At 42.0% G+C, this 15,349-nt stretch overlaps 2 protein-coding genes across 11 annotated transcripts; both read right to left on the bottom strand.

Moving 5' to 3' along the window:
- Positions 1 to 38: 38 nt before the first annotated feature.
- LOC112275348 (uncharacterized) lies at positions 39 to 2,554 on the bottom strand. Of its 5 annotated transcripts, none has more exons than XR_016500152.1 (7): positions 2,403 to 2,554; positions 1,818 to 1,931; positions 1,586 to 1,681; positions 1,065 to 1,262; positions 645 to 706; positions 414 to 546; positions 39 to 141 (listed from the first exon to the last, which is right to left on the bottom strand). XR_016500152.1 is itself a non-coding variant. In XM_073530284.2 (7 exons), exons 1-7 carry the CDS (start codon positions 2,536 to 2,538, stop codon positions 126 to 128), a joined length of 774 nt encoding a protein of 257 aa, XP_073386385.1. In that variant the 5' UTR covers positions 2,539 to 2,554; the 3' UTR covers positions 39 to 125. The 5 variants fall into 5 exon arrangements, 4 of the variants coding, with proteins under 4 accessions (XP_073386385.1, XP_024361416.1, XP_024361417.1 ...); XM_073530284.2 differs by having other exon boundaries at positions 414 to 565; XM_024505648.3 differs by lacking the exon at positions 645 to 706 and having other exon boundaries at positions 414 to 549.
- Positions 2,555 to 3,131: 577 nt separating this feature from the next.
- On the bottom strand, positions 3,132 to 14,035 carry LOC112275346 (sodium/hydrogen exchanger 8). Of its 6 annotated transcripts, none has more exons than XM_090246316.1 (25): positions 13,425 to 14,035; positions 11,995 to 12,351; positions 11,549 to 11,596; positions 11,255 to 11,346; positions 10,905 to 11,048; positions 10,590 to 10,747; positions 10,228 to 10,329; positions 9,801 to 9,918; positions 9,457 to 9,509; positions 9,194 to 9,259; positions 9,034 to 9,078; positions 8,818 to 8,867; positions 8,534 to 8,718; positions 8,257 to 8,316; positions 7,842 to 7,949; positions 7,397 to 7,637; positions 7,014 to 7,111; positions 6,541 to 6,757; positions 6,104 to 6,201; positions 5,782 to 5,913; positions 5,330 to 5,548; positions 4,934 to 5,140; positions 4,499 to 4,745; positions 4,070 to 4,410; positions 3,132 to 3,951 (listed from the first exon to the last, which is right to left on the bottom strand). In XM_090246316.1, the coding sequence occupies exons 2-25, from the start codon at positions 12,182 to 12,184 to the stop codon at positions 3,643 to 3,645; spliced, it is 3,528 nt and encodes a 1,175-aa protein (XP_090102442.1). In that variant the 5' UTR covers positions 12,185 to 12,351; positions 13,425 to 14,035; the 3' UTR covers positions 3,132 to 3,642. The 6 variants fall into 6 exon arrangements, with proteins under 6 accessions (XP_090102442.1, XP_024361415.1, XP_090102443.1 ...); XM_024505647.3 differs by having other exon boundaries at positions 10,971 to 11,048; positions 13,425 to 13,991; XM_090246317.1 differs by having other exon boundaries at positions 13,732 to 13,961.
- Between the last annotated feature and the right edge of the window lie 1,314 nt (positions 14,036 to 15,349).

The raw sequence follows: 15,349 nt of genomic DNA, 5'->3' as shown, positions 1-15,349 counted from the left end.
AATGCATCCTCTTAGCGAATAATCAACAGTGCACCATCAACAAAGAATCCATGCTTCCCACTTTATTTCTTCATGCTTGTAAAAACTGTGAATTCCACAGTTGAGTCTTCTGTCAAGTGATAGCTTTACAGCATATTGCACCTGCCAGTGGGCCAGTTACAGCAAGACAAGCTTGCAATCAGCGAATACAAATTTCGTCCTGCCAACTCTCTTATCCATGCTGGCAAATCGATGTGTGATTGCAGGTTCTTAGGATATATTGGCTACAATAGGGCTACAACTCTTCGCTGCCCCACTGGAATCTGTGTTCCCAAATTATGGGTTCAATACATTTCTCCTCTGACTCATAGCTCGTGTAGCTACCCCTTTCCCTCTTTTAGTGAAAGCATCATTTACATACTGCAGTCACTTACACCAAGGGAGCCCTTGATACTTTCTTCCGTCTGAGTTGTAGGCGCAGGGGCCCTCGTGCCCACATCCATAGTAATAAAAATAGGAGGAAGGATAAGGGTAGCCATTGCGTCATTAGCATTGCCACCTTCATGTCTGCTGCCGCACACACCATCTTACAATATCAGATGACATTAAGGCATATTACTCTCAAATCACAGGTGTCTTAGACCTAACAATTTTTCGTCGCCTACCATGCGAAAAACCATGTCGCGGTAATTGAATTTCCACCAAGATAATGCACTCTGAATTACTCCTGCGACCAGCAACCCAAGTCTTTTTCGATAATAAGATGTGATATTCGTTGACAATCAAAGTTATCACGATGGAATGAGGAACGTTATAATCTATGGATAAAATATTCACTTGGTATTAGGAACTAGCCCCGATTACATATCACTTAAATTTACCTTGCAGAGTGTGACTCCTTAAAGAGTAATAAATGATTACGTTGAGAGACCAATTGCACGTGGGCGAGTAGAGTGATTGAGCACTGAATAATGAGGAGGCCTAGGCCTTGGACCCTTAACATGGCACTAGGGAATTATTCTATTGCTCCACTTCCCGACGTAGAAACAACTCCCAAGGTGACCAAGTAAAAGAACACAACCTACCTTTTAGCTTGCTGGCAAAGCTTTCCTCAAATTCTTTCCGCGGCCGGTATGGAATGACTTGAAAGTCATCATAACTGTCCAAAGTTGTTGACTGTACTGAACCTACTTCCAAGTTCCCACTCAGCTCTATGATTCCCCCTCCACAGGCATTGGCACAGTTAACTCGCTTCTCGTACTCGTCACTGCCATCACAGCAATCTGCACATTTGCATCAGACAGTTAACAGATGCCCAAACACTACCACATGAAATAAACATATTGCACTAACAGTATTGAGTATCAAGAAGTAGAACGTCAGTCAATGTTCTATCCCAAGGACACATCACCACCGGAACTCTTCAGTACATGTTAATAAGGAATTGGCAAGACAATGTACCATAAAAGGGCTTCTGAGAGAAGCTCTTAGACTATTAATGACAATAAATGAACTTGTTAGGATAAGGAAACCTAATTTTCCTGTGTTGCTGGCATTGCAGAGTAAATTAGTGCAAGCAAATGAGAATAAGGCACAGGACGCTAACCACAAATGCCGTCATTGACTCGTGAAGCAAACACCAATTTCGGAGCTGATCCCACATTTCTGCAATAGAACTTACTGTTGGGACAAGCCGAGGTTCCTGAATGACGGAAATATACGAATTTACATTAGACATTTTGTGACGGTGTACACCCGGCAATTCTCAATCTCCTAATATTACAACTATGGTAACAGGGATTCAATGCTATTGAAGAAAATAATCATAGATTTCTTACCAGGTTCATCGGTCCCATCGGGACAATCGCAGAAATTATCGTTGAGGCGCTCCCGAGGAAACGATTTGGAGCCATCTTTGCACCATATATCGTACTCTTGAAAATAAGACAAATCTGTATCCAAAACTTCATCCATGTCAAGAAGCCAACCATCTCTCCATGACCAGCGAAGACTCATTCCGCATACACTACATTACAATTCGAAACAAAACAGCACAATCTGCACAGAAAGGGTCCTTCAACTCCCAATAAAGACACCCGTTCTCTGCTTGGACCTAGTTTACATAGAACTATCTGGTCTCGAAGCTGCTGTCGGACAGGGCACAAGATGGATGCTTCTGCACCTTGAAGACAAACACAACTACGACCTAATCGTTCAACTTAGAAAATTAATTCTTCTTATCATCACTACTGTACTGTTCCAAATCCCCGTATGAAACGCATCCGTCTCCGAAAAGTAACGGCAAAACAACCCAACAACCGGAAACCGCTAGGTTTGTATCCCAACCATAACCATTCTCTAACAAATCAAACACTGTCCATCTCAGACAGAAACTACCCAAAAAACTCCAAGTAAGGACCCACCCTGAGGGTCAATCCCACGGACTTTGTTGCCAGCCAAGGCTCGATCAACTAACGCCCACAGCAATATCAGCCGCAACATCGAAAGCAAACAGCGTCGTAATTGCGGGGAAATACACCATAGTCGCCGCTGGTTCATGGCGAACAAATCTACGGACGAGCTCTATACATCAGACTACAAATTCTCAGGCTTATGTGGCGAGGGGCAGACGCAGGGAACAGGAATCTGGCATCGCAATCGATGTGTCCATGCGGATGACTTACAGTGTCACGGTTCTCTCCTCACAGCCATAGCGGGGCCACAACATTCATCCCTTCCCATCCTCCCCAAAGCACCCTCTAGAATACGGATCTCCTTGCAAGAAATTCACGTCTAGCGTTGCTCTGTGGCATGTTTCTTGACCTAATCGTCACAGTGTGGAGCCATTGATGTTTTGGATTGCGGTGTGCCCATTAGTATGAAGTCATTGATTCTCTCTGTTTCCTTAAATGAGAATACCCATCACTCGACGAGGGGATGCTGAAGTTTTCCATAAACTCTGCTTGTCATCTCTGAGTTTTCTTAATCAGTTCTTTTCACCACAATTCAGTCAATTTGAAAGAGGTTTTTCCTATGAAAGCTAAAGATAATTTGTTGATGAATCCACAGTTTCTCGAGGTCGTACCACACATTATTCAACCTTGATGTGTCAATTTATAAGATAAAATGGCTAAAAAAGTGTTCAACTCGAGTGCAAATTCAACGTGCCCATTTGACAAGCTCAAATTAAAGAACACAATAGCCTATTACACGATTCAGATAATTTAGGTAGGGGAAGCAGCACGCGTCTTGGAAGGGTTGTTTTGGAAGGTAATGCCCTGCCCTCATATGAAACAAATGCCTCGTTCTATCTACTTCGCAATCTGTCCAGCGATTAATCTGTCAAATACAAGCTCCAGAATTTCTCGGCGATTTATGTGCTTAATCTGTTTACAAACCACTGCCTCACCGCCAAACAATTCTTAGTGCAAAACTTATACCTCGTCTGCTTCATTATCAATGAACAAGCTCTAGATCTGAAAAACTCGAGATTATTCAAGTCAAAAGCTGCCTCCTGGTGTTGCGAGACCACGGTTTGAACAAGATCGTCGGCCTCACAGTTACTCTGATCAAGTGGATGAGAGGTGGCCTCATCAACGCCAGGAAAATAATCAAAGTAGCAATTCCTACCGAGTTTTTACACAAATATCGCCATGAAGGCTGTCACAACTCTCGGCGAGAATTGTGGAAGAGAAAACTCGGAGAATCGATCCGCACTATGTGTTCCTCCTTGTCGGAGTCATCGCTGGAGTCATCAGGCTTCGGCTCGCTCTGGTGCGGCAACAAGGACATGGGGACGGTCATGTTCTCCTGGCTTGCAATCTTGCGTTTCGGCATGGACGTCTGCTTATTATCAAATCTTTCTTGCATCATCAGCGACACCCGCTTGACAAGGTTGGAATGAGATTGGGTGAACCGAGACTGTGCATCTAGTGGTATTTCATCTGCTCTCCTCTTGTCCCTCACATCTACCTGCGAAGACCAGATACATGCATAGTTTTCTATAAGCCATCGAACGCCTTCAGGCCGCCCACAAAAGCAATCTGCCATATTTTTGTTAATAAATGAAGGACAAGGAAAAGCTTCAAACCTCGGAGCCAAAGACACTAATTTCCAAAGCCTTGGCAGTGTATTTGTCCGGAACGCAGCTACTGCCGCTGCCCCATGCCTGTGCAATGGGGATAGAGTGGTCACTCGCAATCCTTATTTCATTGTGGCTGCTGTGTCGATCCACTTTTGTTCGAGTATTCGTGGAGGTTTTAGATGACAGCCGTAGCATGGAGCGACTGGTTTTACGAGGAACCGCCAATAGCTGCGACGATCCTTGAGACAAGATTTCACCAACCTTCGACGATTCGAACAGCAGGACACGAGATCTTGCCTCAGCGTGGAAAACCGTCGGTTGCTGCAGGGAGATGTTGCTCCAACTTCCTGCAACCAATGAATGTTCCTCAGCAACTTGTCACTACGAAAAAGTTCCTCAAATAAATTGCAAGTGCGAAGAGAAAGGTGGACTAACCAGTGGGGCTGGGAAGCAGTATCTTAGCAGTCAGACCTGCTGGTGCAGTAATGAGCTCAGTGCTATTCTCTTGCCTGACGAAGCCTTCCAGCAATAACCCCATCTCTTTGTGCCGGAGCTCGAAGACCTCACCCCGTAGAAAGATGCGCATGGAAGAGCCTTCCATCACAAGAGCTCGTATATCCTGTAGTGTCGCCATGTCGAACTGCGGGCCCAATACAATCTTGGCAACAGCCAGGGCACTTTCCTGTACAAGAGCAAGACATTTAATAAACTGAAGCACCAACTCATATTTTGATATTTTTATTTGTCATTCAACTCCGCGATTGTATTTCGGAACAATTGTGTTGAAGCTTATGAATCTACTAATGTCCAGAGGTTAATTCTTGACTACCTGAGGAGAGAAGAGGAAGAATCGGAAGTCAGCAGCGATACCTGCCAAAGAAAGTCCTCGAGGTCAGCCCTTTCCTTTTGAATAAATAAGATCCTGGAGCGTTCGACGAAGAAGCAATGCACCACTGAATCTGCGACGACATCACACAGGTAAGGCTTGCCAGTCAACACTTCGTACAAGCCGAGTGTGCTGCCGAAGGAGAACGTGGGTTGCCGCAGCCGCTGCCCACCGACTGCCTTCTTGCTCCACTGCGATTCCGAATGAGACAGGATTAATTGTAGCAAAGTTTTGTAAGGCCAACGTCAATTTTTTAGTGTTCATACAGTATACAGTAGGGAACACAGCTCCAGCGACAACAATATTTGAATGAACTATAGATAGGTACAAGAGTATATTTTATCATTTTAAATGATAAACAGTCAAATATGAGCAGTAACCTTAACGACACCGTTGGTAATCAACCAGATCCCGTCGGACTTCATATCCTCTCTGTAAATCACGCTACCCTGCAATTTCATGTACTCTTTGGACACATCAAGGAGGGGCTTTTGAACAGAGGTTGGCATCGCTCCTATAAAAGGTTGGTTCTGCAGAGTTTGCTCTGCTGAGGGCATTTCAACAATAGGCGGGTCGCGCAACAACTTCTTCAGGTCAATCTGAAATGAGAAAAAACGGTTCTTTAATTCTGAACCACGTGTTAAACGAGCCAATAGTATAAAACTATCAAGATTTCAAAAACTACTCAGCAACCTCTGAGAACCGAAGATATATCTTTGTGTACTTCTGATCCAAGTCTTCTACTCAAACCTCAAGATACATTAACTGCAGGTTACATTATAATCGAAAGGACAGATACAGATGTGCTGTAGATTGTGGTAGAACTCAAGACCTGGACAGCATCATGAAGATGGACAGCCTCCTTGCTTTCAAATAGGCCAGCATTCTCTAAACTCTCCACGTACGTAGTCAAGTGTAAAAGAATTGCATGAGTTACTTGCTTTGCCTTGACAGCACGCAGGACCTGAATCCAATCGGTCAATAGTCACAGTTGCTCAGTATGGCTTTCTATGCGTGATCAACCAATCTTCCATTATTCTAATCACAGACTTGTAAAGAACTTCAGGTTTTCCAAAATCCCAATGGAGGTAACTATAATTTAGAGGAGAAAAACGGGAACAAGAAACTATATAGAAATCTGCAACTTGGTTTACCTGAGGAAATGAAAGGCGGACGTCTTCAAGAAACAAACGAGCGTGCTGTGCTTGCGCCTCACTTTCTTGAATAACAGCTTCTGTTACTTCACTTTCACCTGTATTTAAATGCACAAATGTAAAGGGCATGATGAGGAGAGTGCTTAGATATTAAAACTGAAATCCTCCATTCTCCTAGTTCTGAATGTCTTATATAAAGACTTACAAACACTTCCCACTCTTAGATTAGATGATAGAAGGTCTATGCTAGCAACTTTAGCAGAACACACATTACTTGCACACTTAACTTCAACTTTAAATGAAAATTAATTCAACACTCCCTACAACAACTACATCAAATTTCGTATTCAATTTACAAGTTATGATTGGCTGCACGTTGGAGACCTGGGCGGCTCGAAATTCTACATTCGGGATTTTAGTGAAAACCAGAGATGTACCAATGAAGTCGCGAAGGTGGTTGCGAGTCATCCGATGAGCCCGCAAAAAGGCTGCAGCAATGTAGCATGCTAGTTCCAATTGTTGAATCAGAAAGTAGGTGGATGCTCTGCGAGGAAGAACTGAAGTAGATCGCCACGAGAAGTATTTCAGATACCCGGGGAAATGGATATGTGGGCGCAGTCCTTCCCAATCCTGTAGCGCAGTATGATGCTTTACCTGTAAGGAATCCGATCCCACCATGTTAAACTTAAGAAATGATTGGCGATGTGAAGAATCAGCCTTTTACTCAAACAGACACAATACTATAGAACAAATGTCTAAGGGATTGACTGCTGCAAAGCTGGGACGCCATGGTATAATAACAAGATGAAAAGAGCTAAGTTGCACAGGAATGGAAATCAGCATTTGAAAGCACTAGTCCAATCAAAAATTTCAAATAATCATGTGACAAGGTGAACCCATTTAGACTTACCTTGTCTAAAGCTTCGTCGATGGATTGCATCAGAATAAGAGCCGCAGTTTGTGTAATTCGTCCTTCGTCCAGCATGTTCCAGTATGCTGCTTGTAAACCTGCAGAGGCAAATAGTTTTCTTAGTTTAATTCTTAGAGAACGAAATCGAAGTTATAAACGGTAACTTATTTGCACATGAGGTTCACATGAGCACAACAGGCTCATGTGTCTGCGATAGCTTTTTTTCAATCCAATAGGATTTGAGAGCCAGATCACTTAGCAGAACTAATAAACTTTGACACACGACCTGAACTAACAGATTCTGTGGTCAAGTGAACTCAAGCCTTCATTTTCTTACTCGGCACATGAACACACAAATTCCAGCAATATGCAAAATGACTTGCCATTTAGGAAGCGGGTACGTGTGTCTGTCATTTGCTGCTTAGCATATTCACCATCTGGAAGGGCAAAACTTGGAGGTCCATGCGGGTGAGTGGGCTTATTTTCCTCGTATGACAAGCAGCTTACATACTTGCGTATAGTATTCCAGTCAGCTGGCCCCAACTCCTCATCATCTCCTAGCTCTCCGAACGCCTCCAGGGCCTTACTGTACATCTCATATTTAGCGAACTCCAGCATACGTGACTGCATCGAACACAGGTTAACCAGTCCACGAAACATCAATGGAAAGTTAAATTTAATTTCTTTTCAAAAATAATAATAAAATCAATATACGTCCAAGAAAAATAACCGCAATCCTAACACAACGTGGGTTGCAAGATAGTAGTTGATTGGTATATAACCAGCAGGAGTAGACACAGAAGACATTTGGGATAGCACTGGCTCTACCTTGGTTTCAGTAATAGTGTCCATTTTCAGAAAAAGGAGAAGAAATTGCGTGGTAGAGCCATTGATGATGAGTGTCAGAAGAACTACGCCACCTGTGAAGAATACAAACTGATGCATTTGACGCAAGGAAACTCGTTAAGAAGAACCAGCTGAAAATCATCCTTTGAATATCTTAACAACTTCCTCACCACATTCTTAAAGACCAGAAAGGATGTCCATGGAGAGAGAAAGTTTTTGAAGTATATTCATATTTGGGTTCAAGCATCCTAAATTAGTAGAGGAAGAACGGGACAAACATAGGAAAAAAGTGACTTCAAGATTTACGTTCGGATGCAATCAAGGCTTCAAGGTGTGTAAATCGATGAAAAGCCCAAAAAAGGGAACTTCAAACTAAAACTTAGAATTTATAACATACCCTAGCCTCCGTCAATTTAGACAAGTAGGTGTTTTGAGTAGGGTCGTGCTGCCCAACTTGCTGGATTTTCATATTCCAAAGCAACAAAGTCCAAGAAGCATTAGTGAACAGAAAGAGCTGTAATGTAGTAGAGTTCCGCAAGTAACATGACGTCCAAACAGATACAAATAAGAATACGTAATGAAAATGAACTCTGCAATCAAACACTCGAACACCATATATGAAGATAAATGCCAAGGCAATAATCAATTCCGTTGAATCAGGTGAAACCACTTACAGCAACTGATAACGAAAGCGAGAGAGCAACAGCGCCACGCAAACCAGCCCATATCAACACTATTGCCTCTTTCCAATTGATACCGTACCCAAAGTACTTCAAGCCAGGGTATAGTAATCCAACAACCATCGCCCGAGAAATCTGGACAAAAAGGTAGAGCAAAAGCAGATAACCCCAGTCCCGTCCTGAAACAACATGCAATTTATCAAGTTACAGCTTTACAGTTAATCTCACAAATTTAGAAATCTTGCATACTTATTGAGCGAATCACACTAATTGCAAACCTTGGATCTTGTCTTGGCTTCTCAAGATGCTCTCCGCAATTACCACACCACTGCAACACACTAGTAACGTCAATACTTTCAGGATACTTGTTCAACCAATAATTGGGAATACAAGAATAAAATATTTGTCAGCTACCTCGAAAATCAGCCTGATCAACATGGAGTGCTACGAGTGTAGATCAAAGCTGTGCAAATCTGACACTTGAAAGCACACACCTGAGTAAGAATACGAGAGTGTTGGCGATGTAAGAAATCATCTCCCTGTTCATACGACATGAAATGTAGATGTAAGTCCCCACATGGCAGCAAATGGAACTCCGGTAACCTCCACATGCTAATGTATTAAACATCAAGACAATAGCAGGTGACAGCGTACCAAAAATGATGCATACTTTGCGCGCTCTCGCCAGTGAAGGCTGTTCTTGCAAAGGCTGTAAAGAAGCTACACATACAAGCTTTTGTAGTCAAGATCTCAAATTTATGCAACAAGAAATGAGGCGTGAGCAGTTATCACTGCTCGAAGCTCTACACACATCAAGATAAGCTTCATAAGATACGTCGACGAGTAAACACAAGGACAAATACCAGAGGTCTGCTACTGCTTCTGAGGTAAATACAGAGAGCGACTAGAAGACTTACATGCCAACAGTCATAACAGTCAACACTCCAGAGACAGACGCTGATTCTTCTGCCTATTATTGTGAAGCATAAACATGGTGCGACGGATTTCCAAAACACTTGATTAATCTTTCAGTATAATTATTTCAAAACTTTAATCTTACTCCAACCTACTAAAGTTACGGAAACAAAGCACTTTGGGTTGCACTGAAGGCATTCCTAACGAAGAACAGGGCTACTACAGATTTTCTAGAATTCTAATAATTACATCAGGGTGCAACTGTTACTGCAGAAGAGGACTATTATTACAGGACTGAAGGTCATACAGAGAATATACAAAAACTACCGGAGTAGAAATTTCTTACCACAAAGAATGCCATGTAGCTGGCTGTCAATGTAAGAGTAATTTCAATGACGGTGTCATTGAACACTCGTCCAACCCATATTACAGAGACAATTCCAAAAAGTAGTCCTAAAGCTACCCTGCAATATTTGGATCCCTCGAATCAATGATCATAAATCTTAGCAGTTGAACAAGGGGGATCAAGCCTTTCCTACCAAGGAGCGACCCCTGTCACCTATTTTTGGCAGCTAGAACAAAGCAATTTCAACACATGAAAGAAATTAACTAATGCGCCCATTCAATACGTCTACTGCAGTTTCAAAGTTAGATAAACGAACAACATTATTCTCCTTACTGTTATGCTGCGCTATTAACATGATGACACTAAAATAAGCCCCTCCACAAAAACCGAAGTAATCTGATAAGATGGGCTCTCAAACACCACTTACGCTCCAAAAACGACCCTGCTGAGAAATGAAACAACATCACCAGCACTAAAATGCTTTCCCAATACCATCTGTAAAAACAGACGAAACACAACAATCGCAGTTCTGGTATTCAAACCAGTGTCATGATATTAGTATCATACAGCAACAACACGGTGTTATCACCATGACCACATCATAGTCGGGTTTCATGCCCATATGAATATACATCTCTCTCTCTCTCTCTCTCTCTCTCTCTCTCTCTCTCTCTCTCTCTCTCTCTCTATATATATATATATATATATATGTGTGTGTGTTTAGAGATATATAAACAGAAATAAGAAAAGTATTCATTTGACAACCCATATTTGCACATGCTCACTTACCCATCATTCATCAAAGACTCGCCCTCAATAAGAGTGCTCAACTTCTTGCTGGCGCCTAGTTCTTTCAGCAACGCTACCACTGCCACTGGGTCCGTGGCACTCAGCAGACCTCCCAGCAAAAGCCCCGTGCTCCAGTTCCAATTATATGGAAACACTTTCTGTTCCACAATCCACGAAAATATTCAGATCCTCAATACTATCAAGAGGAAAAGTTGGATGGCTACACATCTCTAGATGTATGCCTCAATTAAGATACCTTCACCTCGTCAAAAAACATATATGGAGCTGGCAATGAACATAAGGGTGTTTTCGAACCAAAAGGGTTTGCTCGCCGCCAGATAAGAGGGTGAGGTTAGAAGAAGATTTTATGTGAATACTCACAACCGTCGCAACACCAAGCAGAAATGTTGAGATGAGGACTCCTGGAGCGGCAAGAAGAAGCATCTGGAAGAAACATCTCTGTTCAAGCCACGCCACCCAATTAACCAGAAAATAATTGTGAGTAAGGATTCTATAAAGATGGGCTCTAAATTGGCTTGGCGCTCTAACTAATAGAGAAGGTCATGGTTGCTAGCTTCAGTTGATCAGTTGGTGAGTGCACACATTCAGCTACTTTAGAAACCTAAGCAACAATGTTCTAACATAATAAGACATGAGGGTGATACCTTTATCTGGTGGAAATCCATGGCAAAGGAACTTTCGAAAAGGAGAGCGGGCAGAAACAAAAAAAGAATGAGGTCGGGATCAATGTTCGACCCTGCAAGCAAAAACAATTATATGAGTGATTGATCTTCCGGCTATTGCAGTCGCGATTATGATAAGTGGGCTTAATACAACTTCACACCTGAAAACTGCAGGATCCTAGCATCAATCTCAAATAAAAATTCAGCTGTTATTATAGAAATTCAAAAGCCAACCATATGTGAAGACACACACTCACACTAAAAGAAGACACTTACACATTCGAATGCTGTCCCCAAGCACACCCAGGTTTTTGACTCCATATTCTGCAAGAAGGGTGGTTAGAGTCTCAAGAAACTGCTTCAACACACTACTAAGTCCAACATCTAATTCGCAATTAAGTCATTGAGCGATTTCCGGAGATCATATAGATTACCCCAGATAAGCAAAAATCTGACATTTTGTCCACCAGGGACAGGAGAGAAACGCTAAAATAATAACGCGAACTTCCTATTTTATCCTGGAAAAATGACGTCAATTTCTGCACCAGTATGCCGACCTTAGCCAGGAAAAATTCCATATTCCAGTCCTACATCTAACGGGGAATCCCAAAGTAAAAATCTTGCAGCTTTTAAATTGACGTAGGGAAGGACACCATCACCGAGTAACCCTTCATGCAGGAAAACTGAAGAAGAAGAATTAGATAGATATATAAATGAATCACCTAAGCCTCCGATGCCAATTCCCAGAAGAAGCAACACCACAGTGTAGGGAATTCGAGAGCCCTTGAAGAGATGGCGGGAGACCATTCCCAGGAACAAAGCGACTCCTACAAACAGAATGGCCACTTCTGGCCCTACTTCTTCAGTCGCTGCGGTCGAAGGTGCGGGTGCCACGGTGCTCATGGACTCCATCGTGACGAATCGCTGAAGATGGTATAAGCCTGTCCTGCTGCTTCCTGATTCAGTCGTCTGGCGCTATTGGACCACTGTGAGATCGCGAGACACAGCGCAACTTCTATCAGTGGGGCTTTTCTCACCTGGAATCGGTTCCACTGATCTCTACATAGATTGCCTCCTTTCTGCATTTAATGTGCCCCATTTCAGCTGCTAAATCGAGTGACCGATACGAGAAACAAGAGGAGAATTATGCATTAAAAGGAGAATTTCCAAAACAAAAAATTCGCATAGTTCGTATGCCACAGCACAAAGAGAGTCCCTGCGGCGAAGTATGAAACCATGAAAAAATCAAAAATTCAGAAGCTTTAAGAAATTCAATGACAAGATCTCTCTCGCGCGCGACCACTCTCGCAATCTGTCGCTCGCTCGCGAAAAGATAGCGAATGAGACTTCGAACTGAGCTGTTCTCAAAGTCCACCACGCCGTGTTTTTCATAGTTCAGCCAACAGATACTGTAAATGGAAGTTGTCCATTCTTACCATCCAGACTCTTCAAGGTCTTCGTAGGCTTTTGATTTAAGAGCGATACAATAAAGCTTGGAAGGAGAAGGGGAGAAAAAAGAAAAAGAAAAAAGAAAGGAAGAGGAGGAGGAGGAGAAATAATTGAGCGACTTGTAGGACTAATACATGAACGAAAGGTGAATATTGAACTAAAATAGAAAGAAAAAGTTACGGTAAGAATTTTCAGAGGGAAACGTCCCCCTGAATGCAGGACCAAGTTATGTGCTAGAAACGTGGAAGCAGTTCCAGCAGTGGTGACAATCATTGGTTACTAAAGTTATCGAAGATACAAAGTATAGCCACACTGAGAGCTGCTGAAATCGGCCTGAAATCATAATACCAATACGGTAACGTCACTTATGGGAAGTCGCACAAAATTTCAAGACACAAATTCCTTCGTACAGGATACACTTTAATGATCTCAGCGTCACGGGTGCAGCGGAGGCCGTCATCATGTACATTACAAGCTGTCCCGTCGCTGACCTCTTGAAGCAGAGAAACGTACAAAGTACTCCCGCATTTTCCACCTTCCGCTTCAGAAGATGGTTCCTACACGGTTGTCCATATCGGAGAAAAGCTCTCCACAGGATCCAAATTTAAGTCACTCGCCAATCAACAGAATCTGAATGTCCCGCTCCAACCTCCCCCAAGAACTTTTCAAGACAGAATCCAACCATGTCTCTCTTACAGCCCACCTTCAAGCGACCCCCAAACGAAACCAGAAATCCAAAACCCTTCCAGCGCGAAAGCTCGCCACACCATCCATGCCCAGCTTCACGTGCAACATCCAAAACTCCGCCACTCTCACAACGTACTCCTTCGCCACGCAACTTGAACTAAAGTAAACACGTCGTCCTTATTTGTAGCCCGGATACCCGCGACAAAAAGAGTCGTTTATTCCACAGTATGAGCATCGCCCACGCTGCCCAAATAAAACCTCCTGCACCCACATGCACCCAACATTGACATGCAACTCGTCTTCGCATAGGCTGGTGAGCTCACCTGTGGGTCGGCTAAGTCAGGCCCACAGCCAGCAATCTGCAACGGAAACCGAAGACTAACTTGTATGGAAAACTCTCTTTCCTCTCGACAGTGCTGGCAGGTTGAGAGAGTTTAGAATATGCTTCATAGCCTCAAGGTTTGGGTCTGTGAGGACATTCGTGCAAAGCACAAAAACAAAACTCAGCGACGTGAGGCTTAAAAATATCTGCCATTCCCGTCAGCATCATCTCCTCCCCCCAGCCATTCTTCCGTAGCAGTGAGCAGAAGAAACGTTTAAGAAGCACCTCCTCTTCCTCCTCCTTTCGTTGCTTCTGCTCTTGATCACTTCAAAAGCAGAGCAGATATTTTGGCACCGTTCTACGAGGGAAGAGGAGGAAGGAGGGAGGAGAAGGAGCTTCGAGGGACGTGCTCGAGGGAATTCGAAAGGGGGATGGAGGGGATGTCGCCGTCTTGGAAGTGGCGCCGACGCATGTGTTGATGCAACTGAAGGAATGTTCAATATAATCTCTCCCTTGTGACGAATTTTCAGTGGAAAGCTGTTAAAACATATCCATTTGGATGCGAGTGATCGGCGCTTTGACAAAACAATTTTAAATTTTTTTAAAGTTATTTATTGATGTTCGTTACAAAGTTCAGATTTATTATTTTAAACTTATTTCTCATTAGGACATGAAAAAACAAAATAATCAAAAGATATCAAATAATTTTTTTTATTTTTTAAAATATGTATTAATTTAGGAAAATATTAAATCAAATTCACCTCTCGTTATTTTGATCCCACCATCATTGATTTCCACCAAAAGGACATCATCATGCAAATACAACAATACTTGTAATAATACTAAATTAGAAATAACATTGGCATGGTTCAACATATCATGATATTGGCTTTGCAATTAGATTAATCATTTGAAATGATTAAGGTGTCTTTTTAAGACATATTATTGCTCTTTTGAGGATATAAGGAATTTTATGATAGGTTTTGGAGATTAAGAAGCGCATCTACATGGATGATTTTAAGATCTACATCTTTTATGAAAGAATTTATGAATTTGGCAAATTCTCTCTACCATGACATCAATGTAATTCAATACAATCTAAGCCTTAAAACACAACTACCAATAATTAAGTCCTCACTTTGAATTATAGTAGAATTGCCAAGATTGCATAGTGTGGCATTGAAATATTCAAATTCCAGAAGAAAAAATAGTTTGCAATACTAAAAATAAAATTTTTGAACTACAATAAAGATAATGATAAGAGTTTGCATATTGCAAATGCATTGTAATTCATCAATAAAAAACTTTTGATAGATGGATTACATAACAAACTAATAGGTGATGTAGTGATCTAAAATCTCAATAGGTTGTATGAATATAGAACATCATGAAAAAAAATAATGCTTATAAAAGTAGGGGATGAAGATAATTAGGATTGAGAGTTGAAAATTATTGTATGAATGATGAAGTTTTTAGTGAGAAAATTTATAATACGAAGTGTGTAATATACAACAAGAGGCAAGAGAGTTAAAAGATAGATAGTGGTGTTAATATATGCCAATCTTTTTAAGCAGTTCAATTGACTACAGTTAAATCACATCAAACAATGTTTGTTGGAA

The sequence above is a fragment of the Physcomitrium patens genome, chromosome 22 (assembly GCF_059467195.1).
Source record: "Physcomitrium patens ecotype Gransden chromosome 22, ASM5946719v1, whole genome shotgun sequence".
Lineage (NCBI taxonomy): Eukaryota > Viridiplantae > Streptophyta > Bryopsida > Funariales > Funariaceae > Physcomitrium > Physcomitrium patens.
The sequence above is the reverse complement of the archived record's forward strand: the minus strand, read 5'-3'. Positions and strand labels throughout refer to the sequence as shown.